We start from the raw sequence: 19,651 nt of genomic DNA, 5'->3' as shown, positions 1-19,651 counted from the left end.
GTGGGGGCGGGAAGTGTTACTAGGGACAAGCTATTGTCCTCCAAATCAAAAGGCTGAGAGCTGGAGAAGCAAAAGAGAGGATTCCGAGAGACAGAGCTGTAATAATGCATTACCCTTACATAGAGTGGGCAAATTAATGTACGAGTATTGACAGAGAGACCAGATTTCTAGACATGCTAAATTACTGTGCCTTAGAATGGTTGGTCATGGAACCAACCAGAGAGAAAATGACCTTGGACTTAATCCTGAGTGGTTCCCAGCACCTGGTGCGAGATGTCAGTTGCAGAACCATTGGGTAACAGTGACCATAGTGTGATCCAATTCAGCTAATATGTGAGTTGAGCGCTGCCAAGGAAGTCCAGTGCAGATGCAGTAGACTTCAGAAGAGGAAACTTCTCAAAAATGAGGGGACTGGTAAAAAGGAAGCTGAAAGGGAAAGTCAGGAGGGGCAAATCACTCCTGAAAGCATGGAGTTAATTTAAAACCACAATAATAAAAGCTCAGTTGGAATGTATACCAAGAAAGAGGAAAGGTACTACCAAGTTCAGCAAGACTTCAGCATGGCTCATAAGTAGAGTCAGGAAAGCTATAAAAGGGAAGAAGACTTCTTTCAGAAATGGAAGTCCTGCCCAAATGAAGAGAATGGAAAGGAACATAAGCTCTGGCAAAAGAAATGCAAGGAGACAATAAGGGATGCAAAAAGAGTTTGAGGAACATATAGCTAGAAGTGTCAAGGGGAATAACAAAAACTTCTTTAAATATATCAGAAGCAGAAAACCTGTCAGGGAAGTGGTTGGACCCTGAGATGATGAAGGCATGAAAGGGATTATTAAGGAGGATAAGGAGATTGCAGAGAAGCTGAATGAGTTCTTTGCATGTGTCTTCACATTGGAGGATACTGATCAAAATACCTGCTCCGGAACTGAGCTTCTCGGACTTGGAACTGAAGAACTGGGCCAATTTGAGGTGACGAGAGAGAAAAACTAAAAATTAAACAAATTGCCAGGGCCAGATGGCATCCACCCAAGAGTACTGAAGGAACTCAAATGTGAAATTGCTGATCTCCTAGCAAAAACATGTAATTTGTCCCTACAACCAGGCTCTGTACAAGAGGACTGGAAAATAGCTAATGTAACTCAGATTTTTAAAAAGGGATCTAGGGGGGATCCAGGAAACTACAGGGTGGTTAGCTTAACTTCTGTGCTGGGTAAATGGATGGAAGCCATACTTGAGGACAAAATTTTTAAACATGTAGAAGAACAGGCTTTGCTGAAGGAGAACCAACATGGCTTCTGCAAGGGAAGGTCTTGCCTCACTAACCTTTTGGAATTCTTTGAGAGTGTCAACAGGCTTGTGGATAAAGGTGGTCCGGTTGATATAGTATGCTTGGACTTTCAGAAAGCTTTTGACAGAGTTCCCCACTAAAGGCTCTTGAGTAAACTTAGCAATTGTGGGATAAGGGGGCAGGTTTATGTGTGGACTAGTAACTGGCTGAAGGACAGGAAACAGGGTAGGAATAAATGGTCAGTTTTCACAATGGAGGGTAATAAGAAGTGGGGTCCCCCAGCAGTGTTCCCTCTAACAGGGATTCCCAGATGTTGTTGACTACAACTCCCAGCATCCCCAACTGCAGTAGCCTTTGCTTGGGGATTATGGGAGTTGTAGTCCACTAAATTTGGGAATATCCCTGTTAGAGGGAACACTGTCCCCCAGGGTTCTGTATTGGGACCAGTGCTCTTTAACTTGTTCATAAATGGTCTAGAAGTTAGGGTAAGGAGCAAAGTGGCCAAATTTGCGGAAGATACTAAACTATTTAAGGTAGTGAAATCCAAAACAGATTCTGAGGAGCTCCAAAACTATCTCTCCAGACTGGATGAGTGGGCAACAAAATGGCAAATGCAATTCAATGTAATCAAGTGTGAAGTGATGCATATTGGGCAAAAACCTGACAACTTCACGAATACACTGATGGGGTCTGAGCTGTGAGTGACTGACCAGGAGAAGAATTTTGGGGTCATGGCGGACAACTCAAAAGTGTATGCATGGAGTAGATAGAGTGGAGAGAGTGCCCCCCTCTCACAACACTAGACCCAGAGGTCATCCCATGAAACGGAAGGCCAGGAAATTTAGGATCAACACCACGTATAATTAATCTATGGAGTTCTCTGCCATGGGATGTAGTGATGGCCACTAGCTTGGATGGCTTTAAAACGGACTTAGATAAATTCATGGATGATAAGTCTATCAATGGCTACTAGTCTGAGGGTTATAAGCCACCTCTAGCCTAATTGGCAAGATGCCTCTAAATATCAGTTGCCTAGGAGCAACAGCAGGAGAGACAGTGTGTCCTCAGCTCTTGCCTGTGGGCTTCCCAGAGGTGGGCCACTGTGTGAAACAGGATGCAGGACTAGGTAGGCCTTGGACCTGATCCAGCAGGGCTGTTCTTAAACGTTAAGCTTATGGCTGAGGTAAGATTTGAACTGAGGGCAATTCCTGCTCTTCACCAGTACACCACATCTGCTCCAAAACCAAGCACTCTACAGCAGACTTCCAGACCTTTCCAAATGGGCGTGAGTGAGTGAGCCAAACTACATGTCTCTGCAAGTGGAGAGATAAAAGGTTGATCTGCTCATGCCACTTTCCCCCTCTCCCCTCCCCTGCCCATCCCCATCTTCTTCAGGGTTTCTTCCGCCGCAGCATCCAGAAGAACATGGTGTATACCTGTCACCGCGACAAGAACTGCATCATCAACAAAGTGACGCGGAACCGGTGTCAGTACTGCCGCCTACAGAAGTGCTTCGAAGTTGGCATGTCCAAGGAATGTGAGTGAAGGGCAGGTGGGAGGAGAAAAATGGGGGAGGGAAGTTTCTGGCTGCCAGCATCCTGCTGCAGCAGTGAACGACCTTTTTAGCAAATTCCAAAAGTCACTGCAAATTCAAACTCATAAGAGCCAATGTGTATAATAGAGTGGATGTAGATGAACCAGTTGGTCCATGAAGGCCACTAGCTGGCCTCCTTGATTGTGTCTCAATCTCTGCCTCTCTAAGCCTATCTCTGAATGAGAAATAAGAATCGTCAAGCATTTTCAAATAGTAATTCAAACTGGAGTGCCCAGAAAGTCCCCGGCGATACAAAGGTCAAAAGGTGTGGGCTAGGAAAAGCTTTGAGGGAGGAAAGGGAGAAGACCTGATGGGCAGGGAGAAGCTGATGCCAGTCAGAGAAAGGAACAAAGGAGGAACCCATTGCAGATTCGCTTGTGCAGCCTTAGCAAAAGGGCGGATGGGAGAGCCAATATAGCTGTTGTTCTTTAAAAGCAGATTCCCAGTCCTCATTATCACAGAAGTATAATTTTAAGTCTGTATTCTTGTTTGCAGAAGGTTTGTGTTTTGCAAACATGTCCTATGCCTTGCATAACTACTCCTTGTGATTTCAGGTGGCAGACATCATTTCTGTACTGATATACCACAAGTCCAGGAGAGCTGATCTTGTGGTAGCAAGCATGAATTGTCCCCTTTGCTAAGCAGGGTCTGCCCTGATTTGCATTTGAATGGGAGACATGTGACCATTGCAAGATATTTCCCTTAGGGGATGGGGCTGCTCTGGGAAGAGCACCTGCATCCAGAAGGTTCCAAGTTCCCTCCGTGGCATCTCCAAGATTGTGCTGAGAGAGACTCCTGCCTTCAACCTTGGAGAAGCTGCTGCCAGTCTGTGTAGACATACTCAGCTAGATGGACCAATGGTCTGATTCAGTATAAGACAGCTTCCTATGTTCCCTGCTGTCCCCCTTCCTCACACCTCTTGTGGGGGAAAATAATTTATGTGCGGGGGGCGGGAAGTCAAATTGACCAACTCTGATTTTTAGACATTACGTCTCTGTCAATATGTAGGGATATAACTTGTGCCTAAGAGATTTCTAGGAGATGGTGCTTCCTCTCTTGGGTTGGTTCTAGGAGGAGCTGTGCCACAGATATGGGTGCTTAACTTCTTCTGCTGGTGACAAACCATATTCCCTCCCCAAACAGCCACCATTGAGACACAGGGATTTTTCCAGTTTTCACCCAAAGGAGATGGTGTGTGGGGCTCACCCCTCCCCTCTGTGCTAATTTTGAGGGTGTTTCCTCGGCAACCAGTGATTGATGATGTCAGAGATAAATGACGCAGGCTGGGCCCTCCTGGCGTCTGCAATGCCTAGTTGTCATGGCTCCCGACTGTAACGGGGTTGGGGGGAGGGAACCCCACTTCGTAATGACAACTCCAAGGGTTAGATTAATAAACCCTGGGGGTGAGGAAGCAGCAGATTGATCCAGTGGAAGAGGGAGGGGTCTGTGGGCAAAGAACCAGTGGCTAATCTTAGACATAGATCCTACCATTTCCCCCTTCTTTTTCCTCCAAAGATGGGGAGAAATAGCATGGCCTAGAAACAGAATGATTGAGGGATTGGAGGGGGCTGGTTCAGTCTGGTTCCCCACCTCCTTGTTCTGAATGGCAGTAGAGAATCCAGGAGATTTCTTGGGATAGACTGGATAAAATAGAGTCATTTGTCCACCCGAGAGATATGGGGTGGGGGAAGGAGGTGAGGGAGGGAAGTTGCCTTTGCCACCCAGGTGGCAGGTGGCAAAGTCAAGCAGCAAAGGGAAGAAGCAAATCAGGAGGTGATGCTTGCTGAGTCAACCTTTGCAAGGCACAGGACTAAGGTAGCTCAGTAACCAAAGACTGTGTGAGGCTTATCTGGGGAGACTGAACCGAAATGGGGTGGAGGAAACTGCCCTTGTGTCCAGGATTTTTTGGGGGGAGGGGGTGAAATTCAAGAGTGGGCCAAACTGGAACCTGGGTGGGAAGAGAAGCAAAAAATGTGGGCCAACCCCTCCAGTATGCTTTTAAAATGTGCCCCCTCCAAAAAACCATACCCTACAACACTTCCAAACCCCCTTCACCCACTTCTCTTTGCTTCTCCTTATGCCAGCTGCTTTTTCTCTTCCCAGATCTGTATGTGATGATGGATGCAGTATTCCCCCCCTCCCTAACTGCCTGTCTGGACTGCGCTTTATTGAATTTGCCAAGCAGACATGACTGATTTCCGAATTATCCCCCTCCCCCCTGCCCCCACCTCCTCCCTCAGGCAGGGCGGTGAAATGTACCAGCCCACCATGAGCAAAAGGCGCATCTGGCATCGCCGCTGCTTCATGACTTGTAATCTTTTTAAAGAAAAGGTTCATTTTAGTGAAAACAGAACCCAAGAAAGACCCAGGAGCCCTGCAGTCCCAAGAGGATATTTGCCTTCTTCCCGGACACCCTTGTATGCCTTTGGTGCAAAGTTACTCAACAAGAGAGACAAGATGAAGGAAAAAACCCACACAAGGCTTTATGCTGCTTCAATAAATCGCAAGCAGAGAGAGGCAATGCACACAAATCAGATACGCACCAGCCTGCATGCACGTGTCTTTTTGCAGCCTGTAGGCCTTAATATGGTGATATTTGTCAATTTGGTTTGGTGTTCGTTAACCAAGAGCATTCTAACTAGCTCAGGGGCTACTGTTTGTATTTCTTATGTCTATCTGAAATTTCTAGCTTGTCCACTTTGTAAGGACTCCACCACATTTAAAATAAATAAAGAGATGTTTACGACAACCAGTTTAAAATGAGTTAGCAGTGATACGGCACAATGTTAAAACTCTGCTCCCCTTGCTAGCTTAGCCCCATCCACCCACGAGCAGCCCACAATGACAAGATTTTGCAACACTTCCTGAAGAGGTTTGGACATGGATGGGTCTTGGAAGGGATCAGGAGTCTTTCACCAGTCGAAGACCACCCCTCTGCTTGCCCTTGTTGTCCTAGCTTGGCGAATAGATAATCTATGCAAGAGGGCATCCTTGGTAGTTCTTTAGGGAGTGTTATAGAAGGGGAGGAAGACGCCAAGGGAACGAGAGCCCATGGTTTTAACTGGACGATTAACAGACAAGACAGAAGTGATGCTGATGGGTCAGCCTAGATCTGGAGGGTTTCTGGTTCTACCTGCTCTGGGAAAGATTACACTCTTGGAAGAGAAAGGTGTGAGGTCTGGGGGTTCTCTAGGACCCTGCTTTGCTGCTGGATTTGTAGGTGGCAGCAGTGGCGAGGGGTGACTTTTGCCAGCTCAGGCTGCTGAGCTGGTTGTTGGCTCCTTCTCTGTGACAAGGTACTGGCCCCAATCACTTGTTCTTTGGTCACCTCCACATATTGACTGCACTTACACATTCTCCATGAGGCAGCTTTGAAGATGCTCTGGATGCTGCAACTCATGCCAAATGTCATGGCTTGCCTCCTGGCAGGGACGGAGTGCTGGTCTTGAGGCAGTGAGCACGGATTGTCCCCTTTGCTAAGCAGGGTCTGCCCTGGTTTGCATTTGGATGGGTGACTACATGTGGACATTGTCTGCTGTGAGATATTCCCCTTAGGGGATGGGGCTGGAGCTCAGTGGTAGAGCAGCTGTTTGCATACAGAAGGTCACTGGTCCCCTCCCTGGCATCTCCAAGATAGGGCTGAGAGAGACTCCTGCCTGTAACCTTGGAGAAGCTGCTGCCAGCCTGTGTAGACAATACTGAGCTAGATGGGCCAATGGTCTGACACCGTATAAGGCAGATTCCTGTGCTCCGGGGGAGGCTGCTGGGATTGTACTGCTCCTGCTCTGGCCCATCTGCATTGGCTGCCTATATGCACCTGGGTCCAATTCAAAGTGTAGGTGATTATCTTACAAGCCCTTCACAGTCTGGAGTCTGTGTATCTTCAGGAACACTTCCTTCCATGTGTTCCTTTCTGGTCCCTTAGATCTGCTGGGGAGCTGTTGCTCTGTGTGCCAGTTTTTTTTAGAGGGGTGAGATTTAGGAGAACAAAGAATGGCAAGGCTTTCTCTGCAGTAGTGCCCATTCTCTGGAATATGCTTCCTTGGAGGCACATGCAACTGCTCCCCTCTGGGTATATTGACAGGAGATTACTGTGTACCTGTTTAGGAAGGCAGCAGATAGTTTTTGGACTTTTGCTTTCTGTATCAACTCATTGAGGAAGCCTACAGTGTTCCCTCTAACAGGGATTCCCAGACGTTGTTGAATACAACTCCCATAATCCCCAAGCAAAAGCCATTGCAGCTGGGGCTTCTGGGAGCTGTAGTCAACAACATCTGGGAATCCCTGTTAGATGGAACACTGTAGGCTTCCTCAGTGAGTTGATACAGAAAACAAAGGTTTTATTTTTCATGTTAGCTTACCACTTTGAGGCCTGCTGTTGGCAGCAGAAAACAAATGGCACAGAAAAGCTTAAATAAATAAATAAAGACTGTAGATCAGAATAATTCTGAAATATTTGTGGGAACAAAGAGTCTCACTTAGCTGGATAAATGTATGACATTTATCTTATATGGCTTCTATTCTTTTGCCTCTGCTGCAGTTTGCTGGGTATAGGAAGGGGCTTGTGAGCCTAGATCAGATTGTGTATTCCACACGGGCTCTAAAGGCACAAATAGACAAGATGTATGGCACCGGGAAAATTATTTTTTTAATTTATTCTATTTCTATACTGCCCTTCCAAAAATGGCTCAGGGCGCTTTACACAGAGAAATAATAAATAAATAAGATGGATCCCTGTCCCTAGAGAGCTCACAATCTAAAAAGAAATATAAGATATACACCAGCAACAATCACTGGAGGTACTGCGCTGGGGGTGGATAGGGCCAGTTACTCTCCCCCTGCTAAATAAAGAGAATCACCACATTAATCTAATTGCCATACTTGCGTTGGGAAGCAATTTGGTTGGCTAGTGATGCAGGGAGGGAAGGTGTCTTCTTCCCCGTAGCATGTAGTTGGGTTCACTTGCCTGGGACTTTTAAAGGTATTTGCTCTGCAGGCACCTTTCTGTAACAGGCATACTCCTCACTTGTGGCACACTGTGGTCTGGACTGCAAAAGCTGGTTGGTCACAAGGCCTGGTGGCTGGACAGTCCTGCCCTTGGAGGCTGAGCTAGTTGGCATTTTGGTCTTTCTCCAACAACACAGTGGCCGTTCTCTGGGATGAAGCGGTCTGCCAAGATATGCTGGTCTGCTCTCAGAACCTGGCACTGTGCACGCAGAGCCCTCTTAGTACTGGCCCCTCCCGCTTCAGTTCTTGGAAATCCACACTATCAAGGATCAGTTATACAGCTGAGAGGAATATCAGCACGAGCCATTCATTCCCCGAAGTGGATTTCTGGTTCTTGAGTAGGGAGAGGGACACCTTCGTTCCTCTTTTTTTTTTGGTTGAATGCCGCATCACTGTGCAGAAATATCCTAAGACAGGGTGTCAAACTGCGGCTCTCCAGCTGTTGTTGGCCTATGACTCCCCTCATTCCTAGCCACAGTGGCCACTAGCCAGGGATGATGGGAGTTGTAGGCCAACATCTGCAGGAGGCCCGCAGAGGACAGCATGTCTGCACTGCAAAATAATTATTTATTTATCACTTTCAACAACAAAAACATGCTCAAAGTGGTTTAAATGGCAAAAGGAATAAAAATAAGAAAATCATCCCTGTCCCAGTTATACTTCATCCTGTGTTTTGGTTTCCCTTGCTTTCAAGAGCACCTCTGGCTGTCTTTGTTTGCTTCTTGGAAATGTTTCAAGTTTTCTCGGAGCTACCATCCAAGTTTTAGGGACCCAGGGAAAGATTATCTGGAGTTTTTCCAGCTCTGTTCCTCATGTTCCTGTTTACATGTGGATTTCTTTTCTCTCCCTTTCCTGCCAATACAGAGCTCTTTCTATCCCTTAGCCCCTCAAGGTTTTCCTCGATTTGTCTTTTCAGTAGATTCAGCTTCTCAGTTCACCATAGACTCTGCCCTTCCTTCCCTCAGACCACTGCCTTCACCTGACCTTATCTCACTAGAGATTTTTGTTCCTCACTCCTCTGATTACTTTGCCTTCTTTCTTCAGGTGCTTTTGGGGTCTCTGTCTCTGAGCTTCCTTATTTTCTGGGTCCTCTTACTACTCTGCTGCCTGCCAGGCCTGCCTCTGTCCTTTACTTCTAGCGCACAGGCTCTCTGTCCTGCTGAGGTTTATCCCGCCAAGCCAACATTCACGTCCTTTGTAGAAGCAGCACCATTTGTGGCCATTCTACTGCTGATGCTTTCACCCTGAGCAGCTGGAATTTTTGCAGCTACTCTGTGACGTCGCAGCATCCAAGCCCCTGATTAGGCTATATAGATAGTAAAGAGTGACAGATAATCTGAACTGCTGGTGACAACTGACAGTTTCCACTGACCACGGTTCTTGATGGCCCCAGAGTGGCATAGCTTTATCCTTTGGTACCATTGTAGTGAGTAGGGATGTGCACGGAACGGCAGTGGGGAGGCGCGAAGGCAGCAGGAGTGCTGCTTTAAGAGCGGGGGAGGGTGCACTTCCCCCTCCTGCTACTTCCCCCCCACCGGCATCTGTTTTATTCCAAGCCCACTGGGGCGACAGTGTACCTCCCTGCCGCCCCGTTGCCCGGATATGACCGGAAGTCTCCATGCCTGCGTGTGCACAAGCCGGCCTGTCGGAGACTTCCGGTCATATCCGGACAGCTGGGCCAACGGGGCAGCAGGAAGGTACGCTGCCGCCCCAACGGGCTTGGAATAAAACAGACGCCAGCAGGGGGAAAGCAGCGGGAGGGGTAAGTGCACCCTTCCCCACTCTTAAAGTTAGACACCACCTGCTGTCGGAACCGGTGAAACCACTGGTTCTTCAAACCAGTTGGGAGGCCCATAAAGGGCCTCCGAACCGGTTCTGTGCACATCCCTAGTAGTGAGTTCTTATATACTTTATGTCAGAGGTCAAGAGCAGAAAAGCGGCTCAATCTTAAACCAGTAGGGCCAACAAAGGACTGCAATGGTGTGTCACTTCTCTTTCTCTGTCTGTATAAGCTAGGGGAAAAGGGGGAGCTCACAGACAAGTAGTTGACAGCAGGTAAGGTGAGAAATAGATATCTTTCCCAAAAGAAACAAGTTTGAGATTAAGTGGTTGCTGCATTGGCCCCTATGGCAGACAGACAGAATAACACACACACAAAAAACCTGTTTTGAATCAATACCTTTTTATCAGACCAATTGTGTTCACTCCCTGAACAAGAGTTCTATGCAGCCTAACTCTTGCTGACCTCACTAGCTCCACTGGTCCAGAATCTTTGGCTCCCGTATATTAATTTATTAATTTAATAACAATAAAGGTAATGCTAAGGGTAGGAAGAGGGTATTTCTCCATTAAGAGGCTCTGGATTTCTCCCCACGCTGGAGATCATCACTCACCATTTGTACTCTCTCCTTTCCTTGCCCTTTCAGCTGTCCGGAATGATAGGAACAAGAAGAAGAAAGATGCCCCCAAACAGGAGTGTTCAGAGAGCTACATCATCACGCCCGAGGTGGAGGATCTCATCGAGAAAGTGCGCAAGGCCCACCAGGAGACCTTCCCTGCCCTCTGCCAGTTGGGCAAGTATACCACGGTGAGTGGCATCCCAGGCAAAGTGTGGGGTCAGAAAGCTCAACAGCACACACACATTGCTGGGATTGTTAGAATTTCAAGTGACTGAGGCCACAATGGGTTCAGGCAGTGCCAGTTGGAATTAATTGGCAACAACTAATCTGGGGAAAGACCATGGCTGGGGCTTCAAGTACTCTACCTCTCAAATTCTGCTCCAGCAAAGAAGCTGTATTCTGCTCCTGAGTGATGTTACCAGTAGTTGAATTAGCACATGCTTGTTCAGCTTGCATAATTTATTCTTCTGTTGCTAGCTAGGAAATGCAAAGCACTCCTTTTGCTTCTGAGATTTCACGAGACACTCCTCACCTTTTCAAGCTTATCTCCCCAGCCATAAGGACTAGAAGCTTGTTTGCTGGTTTTTTGCTGCTGTTTTAAACTAAAATTAGGCCAACAGTTCTGTTTGGCTTGGCCAAGGCTGATATTCTTGCACTGGCGTTGTGTTTGCTCCATTTCTTAAAGGTGTGAGTAGGGAACATTAATGCCAGAACTGGCCTACAAATGGCTTCAGATGAGTGAAGCAAGCCACCTGTGAAGGCAAATGCCCCAGGGTCCCCAGCCAAAATGACATATGAGCAGGGAGGGGGTGGGGAGTTTCTTATAGACTCCTAGTTCAAGATATCAGCTGTGGGCTGCGAATGTGAAGCAAGATGAATCTGCTCATTTTCCAAGTGAATAAATCCTTGTTGAAGCCCAAATACACCCCTTTTTTGTTTGCATCTCAAGTCAGGGTTCTTCGACGTGGTCTCTGTCTTTTACACAAATGGGCTATGTGCCTGCGCAGAGACTTCGTCGGAACGTAACAAGCTCAATTCTCCTGCTTCGGGCGGGAAAACCCTCCCGCCCACCCCAGGCGCTGTATGCGGCTGCGCCACTCCTCATCCCCTCAGTCTTTCGTCGTCTGAGCTTCAGTAAGCATCGTGGAGTCTGCAGCTCGACAACGAGCAGGATCTATCTATCTCCTTCTTTTTAATCCCTGCTTCTTCGATTTTCTTTCTTTATTTCTCTCGCGTAGTAGCGGTTTTTTCTTGGCATTTTGGATTTTTTGCGGGTTTTCCCCTTCTTCAGAGCTCTAGCCTTGGCCGGGACAGAGCATAGTGGCCAGCTGGCCTATGGCGTTTATGCCGGGCATGATGAACTTTTAAAAATGTGTTCGTTGCAGATCTAAGATCCCTTCCCCCGATACTCATACCGAGTGTCTCTTGTGCCTGGGAGAATCCCACATTGTTGAGACCTGTCTTCATTGTCAGAAGTTTACAAAGCAGGCTCGCAAAAATAAGGCTTCTCATGCAGCCGTGTGGGATCTAGCTCTCCATTCTAAGGGCGGTATAGAAATCAAATTAATTATTATTATTATTATTATTATTATTATTTTACACAGTCAGACAGGTGTTATTGACTGGTTTGTTTTATCCAGACATTGAGTCCTTCCCAAGGACCTGGGATGCCAGAATTTTATTGTCAATGTTGTTATCGTTGAAGCAATCCATTAAAATGGCTTCTTCGGTGCAGTGGGAGCATTCGGTATCTGCTCCTGTGGAGGTCGAAAACCCGGCCCCAATACTGGTTTTGACACTTTCTAGTGCTCATCCTTCAACGACTTCGAGTGAGCCGGTGCGCTCAGAAGAACCCCCTAAGCGTTCTGCACCTGTGGTACCGAAGTTTTCCCCGAATCCTTCGGTGTCGATACCAAAGAGGAAGAAGAAGAAGTTGAAGTTGACTCGTGATTTGCCAGCGGGTCAACACCTCCCTCCTATACTGAAGAAAAAGAAGGCCGTGTCGTGTCTTGCATCGGAGGCTCTAGTGGCCAAGAAGCCTAAAGTGGACTCGGATCATCCTATACCGAAGTCAGTTTCAGGACGGCCTAGCTTGCCTTTGGCCGTGGATTCGTTGGTCTTGGCTCCTGATTGAACTTGATTGAGTAGAGAACTCTCGGTGGCGACTGATGAGCCTGGGTACGCTTCATTAGAAGAGGAGGCCTATTGCCCAGCCAAGCCCGCAGAAGATGCATCGTGGCTACCTAGGCATCGTTCACCCCCTCGAAGGCACCAGGAGTGCATCCCTCTTAGGGACTGAAGTTCCTGTTGAGACTCAGAAGAATGCTCCTCGGTTTACAGGCAAGATCAGGCCTGGGACCGTCATGAGCCCTTATATCCGGATTGGTACCGGGCGGCAGAGCACCGTTCTCCCTTGAGTGAGGCACTTGGTGCCGGGACTCTGGATTGTGTGGTCGATATCAAATGGACTATCGATCAGACTATTCAGACTATGTTATACCCTGATATGGACCTTGTTACTTGGAAGGCCCCACATATGGAAAACCCGGAACTGTGCGGGGCTGGCATGAGCCCCACTTATGTTCAGAAAAGAGGTTGCGCTCCCGGTCACTACAACACTCTCCTCAGGATCAAAATGAGCAATGCAAACCACCCTCCTCGGCTCCAGTGCTACAACAGGCTACTGTGCCTGTCCAGGTAGTGCCGGCAGAGCTTTCCGCTTCGGTACCAGACAATCCGGGAAGCAAACTGGGCTCCCCTATGGGTTCGATGCCCTTGACCCAAGACTCTTTGGCTCCTCGGGATTCAGACTATGAGAGCGATACTAGCTCCCAGGACTCTGAAGCTGTTTCCCGGGAGTTGTCCCCACTCGACATACAGGCTGATTCAAAGCCTGTTTCCCCATCGGAAGACGTTAAACAGTACTCTATGTACGTGGCCTGCATGGCTTCGGCCCTTGGCGTGAGCCTCGGTACGCAGCAGAAGGGAGAACTGGACCTGTTGTTTAGCCTTATTGATTCAGAGGCCAAGGTACCGGCCACGTTGCCCCTGAACTCGGCATTGTTGGAGGTCATTGGAAAAAGCTAGTGGGGTCAGTGGGGTCATTGGAAAAAGCTAGTGACTCTTTCTCAGCCTAATAGGCGCTTGGAGAAGTTTTATAGGGTGCAACTGCAGGATGATACGGCCTTTCTGAAGAATCATCCCACCCTGAATTCGATCGGCGTGGAGGCATCCCTGCAAAGGACCAGGGGTCATAGCCAGTTGGCACCGAGTGACAAAGAGGGCAGAAAATTGGACTCCTTCGCAAGGAGGCTTTACTCGGCCTCAGCCCTCCACTTGAGGGTGGCCAATTATCAAGCTTATAATGCTCAATATAACCACTTTTTGTGGGGAAAAGTGGGTCCTTTTTTGGATCTCCTGCCTCAGGACAAGCGGGATCAGGTGAAAGCGTTTCTCTGCAAGGTTATTCAGGTGGCAAAATAGGAGCTCTATTCAGCTTCGCATTTGGTGGAGTGCGCGGCTCAGGTGATGGCTTCATCCGTGGTGCTCAGATGACAGGCTTGGCTGTGTTCATCTGGACTGAACTACGAGGCCCGTGCTAGGGTTGAGGACCTGCCCTTTGAGGGCTCTAGCCTCTTTGCGCAGCAGACGGAAGCTCCAGAAGGTTCAGAAGCTGAGTTGCACAGCACGATCCATGTTGTATTAATCGTCAACCACCAAACCACAGAAAACTGCCAGGTGGTTGCCTTATCGTCCACAGAAGACCCCTTCTCAACAGCAGTCTCCATCTGAATGTTCCTTTTGTGGCAACAAGTTCCAGTCGAGATACAAGTCGGGCCTCCAGCCTAGTAAGCCGGCCTTTCAGAAACAGCGTCCAAACACCTTCCAGAAGAAGCAATGACTCAGGACGCTTCCGGACTCGCCTAGCCCCGTTCTTGGCGAGCTGAGACAGAGTGAACATGGACCAGTGAGTCCTTACAACTGTATGTATGGGCTACGCCTTCGAGTTCTGTGGGACGCCACCCATTTACGGGGTCGTAACTACTCAGTGCACTCCGGAGTTGGACCAGGAGGTCGCCACTCTCCTGTCAAAGGATGCGATTGAGAAAGTCGCCAATCTGGGGAGTCCCAGTTTCTATTCCTGGTACTTTATTGTGCCAAAACCGGATGGTGGTCAGTGTCCTATACTGGACCTCAGGGCACTTGCTCTACAAACGATTCCGGATGCTGTCGGTACTGACCATTATGACCGTCCTGGAAAAGGACATGTGGATGGTCCCCCTAGACTTGAAAGATGCATATTACCATGACTCGATATGCCCTCAGCATCGACGCTCCTTGTGCTTCCAGATCAGGGGGGATCCCCTATTAATTCAAAGCCTTGCCATTCGGTCTCACAACGGTGCCAAGGGTTTTTACAAAATGTCTAGCCCCTCTGGTGGCTTTCCTGCAGGAGTGAGGGTTGCAGATGCTGCCATATTTAGATGATTGGCTCATCCGGTGAGCACCAGATGGGCGGTCCTAGACGCCCTAGAAATTGTCATGAATACTCTGCAGGTTCTGGGTTTCCAAATAAATTTCAAGAATTCTCAGTTGGAACCGACCCACAGGATAAAGTTCATAGGACTGATATTCGATATGACCTTGGAAATGGTCTTCCTTCTGGACGCCCACATATGCACTCTCCAGAGGCTGGCTGTCGCTTTCTTAGCCGGAGACCCACAGACTATGCACTTGGTACAGCGCCTATTGGGGCATATGATGGCTACCACTTACGTACTACCTCAGGCATGCCTTCGAATGTGCATCATTCAGAGGTGGTTCTTGGACGTATTCAATCCCTTTCAAGATCTGGGCCATTTGGAACATACACCCCCTCGCTGGGTGCGGGCGACTGTGGCATGGTCGGCTGAGTTTCGACACCTGAACGTCTGTGCCCTCTTCCAGGCTCCCTGATCCCAATGGCTGATTACGACCGATGCGTCGGAGCTCGGTGGGGGGGGGGCGGCACACCTGGAGGGTTTCTGCCTGAGCAGACATTGGTCTTCCAGGGAGAGGACCCGGCACATCAATTATTTGCAGTTGCTGGCCATATTCAATGCTCTCAAGGGATTCTTGCCCGTGATTGGGGGTTGCTCCATGACAGCCCAAATGGACAATACAATGGCGAAGGCCTACATCAATCGACAGGGTGGTACGTCTTCAAGGAGCCTTCTGTTCCTGTCTCTGGACCTTTGGCATTGGTGTGTGCACATGCAGTGTCACCTCAGGCAGTCTATATTCAAGCTTCCCTGAACATCTAGGCGGACACCTTGAGCAGGATGACAGTAGTCTCCCATGAGTGGGCCTTTGACCAATTTGTTCTTAGGGACATATTTGTAAAATGGGGAGTCTCGACTCTGGACCGATTTGCCTCCCAGGACAATGCTCAATATGCCCTCTATTGCTCCAGGGGAGAGGAAGGTGAGGGCTGTCTAGGCGATGCCTTTGTCCTTTCTGGGACGGGCCCTCTGCTGTATGTGTTTCCACTGTTTCCCCTCATTCCGAAGGTGCTGCGCAAACTGCGGGTGGATCTGGCCAGAGCCATCCTAATAGCTCCATGGTGGCCCAGGAGGCCTTGGTTTCTGGTCCTGAGGTGATTGCCAGTGGACTGGCGGTGCCTTCCCGTCCTACCAGACCTGCTGTCGCAGGAGGGGGCTCAGGGGCTCCACCGGATGTTCGGCCCGTTCATCTGACAGCCTGGAAGGTCCTGCTGACTTCCCACTGAGACTCAAGGAAGTTTTGGTCACAGCCAGAAAGCAGTCCACGCAGAAGTCCTATGATCACAAGTGGACTTGTTTCTGTTTGTTTGCTTCTTTGCATGAGTTTGATGCATTTAATCCTGTACAAAACATATGCATATATCTGTTGTCCCTTAAAGAATCTGGTTTGAAGCTTTCATCCCTTAAGGTACATTTGGCCGCCATTGTGGCACATTCCCCAACAACTCGGGCTTCTTGGGTTTAAGGACTTGATGGTGAAGAGTTTCCTAAAGGGTTTGTCCCATGTTTTGCCGGACAACCCGGTCGTGTCACCAGCCTGGGATCTGTCTGTGGTTTTAGCTGGTCTGCTCTGGCCTCTCTTTGAGCCTTTGGCTTCAATTGAACCCTGTCTCCTTACCTGGAAGGTCGCCTTTTTGCTGGCCATTAGAAGGACAAGGTTATGCTCAGGCCACATGTCCAGTTTCTTCCTAAGGTGGTATCTATGTTTCACCGTTCATCCCCGCTCACATTACCTGTGTTTTTCCAAAACCCTTCCTCGGATGCAGAGCGAAGGTTGCATCGTTTGGACATTAGAAGGGCGTTTTCCTCCACTCAGCAGACCTCTGGACATAGAAGGATAACTCCTTCCTTGTTCGTTCTTTATGAAGAGACTCGTAAGGGTCTTCACGTTTCGGCCCAATCCCTGTCTAAATGGGTAGTTTCCACAATTGAACTTTGCTATCAGTTGGCTCATAAGCAGCTGCCTGCTACCATTAAGGCGCACTCAGTTAGGTCCGTGGCAGCCTCTGTCGCCTTTGATTGTGCGGTCCCATTGGATGCTATCTGTCAGGCAGCTACCTGGGCTTTGCCCCGCTCATTGATCCGTCATTTTGCTATTGATGCCAGGGCACGGAAGGATGCTGTATTTGGCAGGAGTGTCCTGCAGTCAATTTTCGGTTGATGGAATTGTTTCTGAAATAAATACTTTTGGCAGTTTACCGATTGCTTCTGTTTCTTCCCTCCTCCTTCCCTGCTTGCTTGTTATGCGCCCATTTGTGTAAAAGACAGAGACCACGTCGAAGAACTTACAGGTTGCTTACATGGAACTTGGGTTCTTCTAGTGGTCATCTGTACTTCTGCACACCCTCCCGTCCTCCCGGCGGGGTCTCTTGAAGGCGGACTCCGTGACTGAGGGGATGAGGAGTGGTGCAGCCGCATATAGCACCTGGGGCGGGTTTCCCGCCTGAAGCAGGAGAATTGAGCTTGTTAGGTTCCAATGAGGTCTCTGCGCAGGCACATACCCCACTTATGTAAAAGTACAGATGACCACTAGAAGAACCAAAGTTACAGGTAAGCAACTGTAGAACTCTTCCTTTTTTCCCCTCTTGCCATCCTCTCACCCCGAGCTTATAGTGTCTTCTCTTCCTTCTTCCCTGGACAGAACAACAGTTCGGATCAGAGGGTGTCTCTCGACATTGACCTGTGGGACAAGTTCAGTGAGCTGTCGACAAAGTGCATAATCAAGACAGTTGAATTCGCCAAGCAGTTGCCGGGTTTCACCACTCTCACTATCGCTGACCAGATCACGCTCCTCAAAGCTGCCTGCCTTGATATCCTCGTGAGTTATGGTCTCTCCCCACCTTCAAACAAGAACTGAAGGAAGGCTAGTCAGGAAGCCTTCAGAATTCTAGAACTGCAGGGGCTGGAGAAGAAGTGGCTCTTGCCCTCTAAGGAGGTGTAGAATTAACTTATATCTGCACCCCAGAGTAACCCAGATCACTCAAGCTAAATTCAGACATTGTGCTGTATGAGTGTACAGATATCTGTACACACATACATGTGTTTGTGTGAATAAGTGTACCTTTGTTCATTTTAAAAGTGAACCTGGACACAGGCCCTGCATGGTACAGATAGGAAGTGTACTTATGTACCTGCGTTCAACATAACATGCGAATGACTATACCTGTGTACAGATCTGTACCTGTGTACCCTGTACACTCATTGTATGAATGTTGAACATAATGCCTCTTCAGTTCATTGTGTTATGCAGGTAGAAAATGGGAACAAACGTAACTCTTGCCTCACCCATTCTCCCCTTATTAGATCCTGCGGATATGCACACGCTACACCCCAGAGCAGGACACCATGACCTTCTCAGACGGCCTGACGCTCAACCGCACTCAGATGCACAACGCAGGCTTTGGGCCCCTCACGGATCTGGTCTTTGCCTTTGCCAACCAACTGCTGCCGCTCGAGATGGACGATGCTGAAACAGGACTCCTCAGCGCAATCTGTCTTATATGTGGGGGTGAGTGCTGTCAGCTGGGTGAAAATCAGGACTATGTCCTGAAAACCTCTCCAGTCCCCAGGGGTTGGATATGGAGAGCATGGAGCCATAGAGCTGGCCTGTGCAGACATAGGGCATTGCTGTAATGGCTCTGTAGTCCCCATAGCTTTTCCTTGGGCCCTCCAAAGGGCTACTGACCCTTAAGGGCCAAAGACAAAGCTATGGGTATTGAGCTCCGGCGACGGTTTTAGCTTTAAACAGCCAGGACAAGGACAAAGGATTGCAGGTGCTGGGACATAAAAAATAGAGGAGCATAGTTGTGCAAGGCCCACCTGCACTCTGATGTGGTACCGCCCAGACACAGGTTTGCCGTCCTAGTGAGAACTAAGTTAAGGATATGCCAAAGTGCTGCTAAATTCTTGATAGCCCCCTTGTCAGACTTGAGAGCAGTGGGAGAAAGAAATCTTGTTTCCAGTGCTACAGTTTTCATGGTGTGCGTGCTCCCAGAAGTGGATGTTGTATTGATGGAAGCAGCCTGAAACGTTTGCTTTAAATACAAATGCTTTATGGGAGATACTGATGGCTGATACATTCCGCAGAAGCAAGCGATAAAGCTATTCCACCATTTCAGGGCCTGAGTGTTTGACTGCTTCCCCATCTTAAACTTCCTGCCAAGTATGTCAAAGAGGAAGGTTCATCTCCGCTTTTAGCCTAGTCCTTTCACTGACATGCTTGTTGGTTCATTTGCAGGAAACTCGTTTTGTAGAGAGCATTCAAGCATGCAACCCCCTCCTCACCTACAGCCCAAGAAAGCACTTTAGCACTAGGTTCTGCCCAATATATAAACTCTGACTCTGACTCTGTGTCTCGGGTGTAGGCTCAGTCTCCCAAGACAGAATGGTAACCCCACTAACAAGACAGGGATTATCTTGCCTAATCCCAGAGTTCTAGATGGGCAACATTTTACTTAAGCCCATCAAATAACAACATTAAAATGTGGAGCTGTTTAAAATCTTCCTTTACCCGTCCGCACCCTGCTAGCCTTCAGAATCTACAAACCACTGCTGTCACTCTGGTTTCTCAGAACATGTCTCTTCTGCAAATCTAAACCATGTGTTTGAATGACAAGCAGGCTTCTCTCAAGTTAAACAACCTTGGAACAGTAGTTCATATGCTGGTAACCTCCAGACGTGACTACTGCAATGCACTCTGTGTGGCGCTGCCTTTGTAAGTAGTCTGGAAACTGCAGTTGGTACAGAATGTGGCTGCCAGGTTGGTCTCTGGGTCATCTTGGAGAGACCACGTTACTCCTATACTAAAAGAACTACACTGGCTACC

General features: G+C 48.4%; 1 protein-coding gene across 11 annotated transcripts in view; it reads left to right on the top strand.

Annotated features, from left to right (window-relative positions):
- Positions 1-19,651, top strand: part of RARA (retinoic acid receptor alpha) — a 219,414-nt gene that overhangs the window by 191,876 nt on the left and 7,887 nt on the right. For all 11 annotated transcript variants that reach the window (XM_053261941.1, XM_053261940.1, XM_053261939.1 and 8 more), the window contains 4 exons: positions 2,681-2,822; positions 10,313-10,473; positions 17,468-17,644; positions 18,130-18,334. In XM_053261941.1, the coding sequence (XP_053117916.1) occupies positions 2,681-2,822; positions 10,313-10,473; positions 17,468-17,644; positions 18,130-18,334 (685 nt within the window). The remainder of the gene's footprint in view (positions 1-2,680; positions 2,823-10,312; positions 10,474-17,467; positions 17,645-18,129; positions 18,335-19,651) is intronic.

The sequence above is a fragment of the Hemicordylus capensis genome, chromosome 6, assembly GCF_027244095.1.
Source record: "Hemicordylus capensis ecotype Gifberg chromosome 6, rHemCap1.1.pri, whole genome shotgun sequence".
NCBI lineage: Eukaryota > Metazoa > Chordata > Lepidosauria > Squamata > Cordylidae > Hemicordylus > Hemicordylus capensis.
Note: the sequence above shows the minus strand (reverse complement) of the source record. Positions and strands in the feature narration are given on the sequence as shown.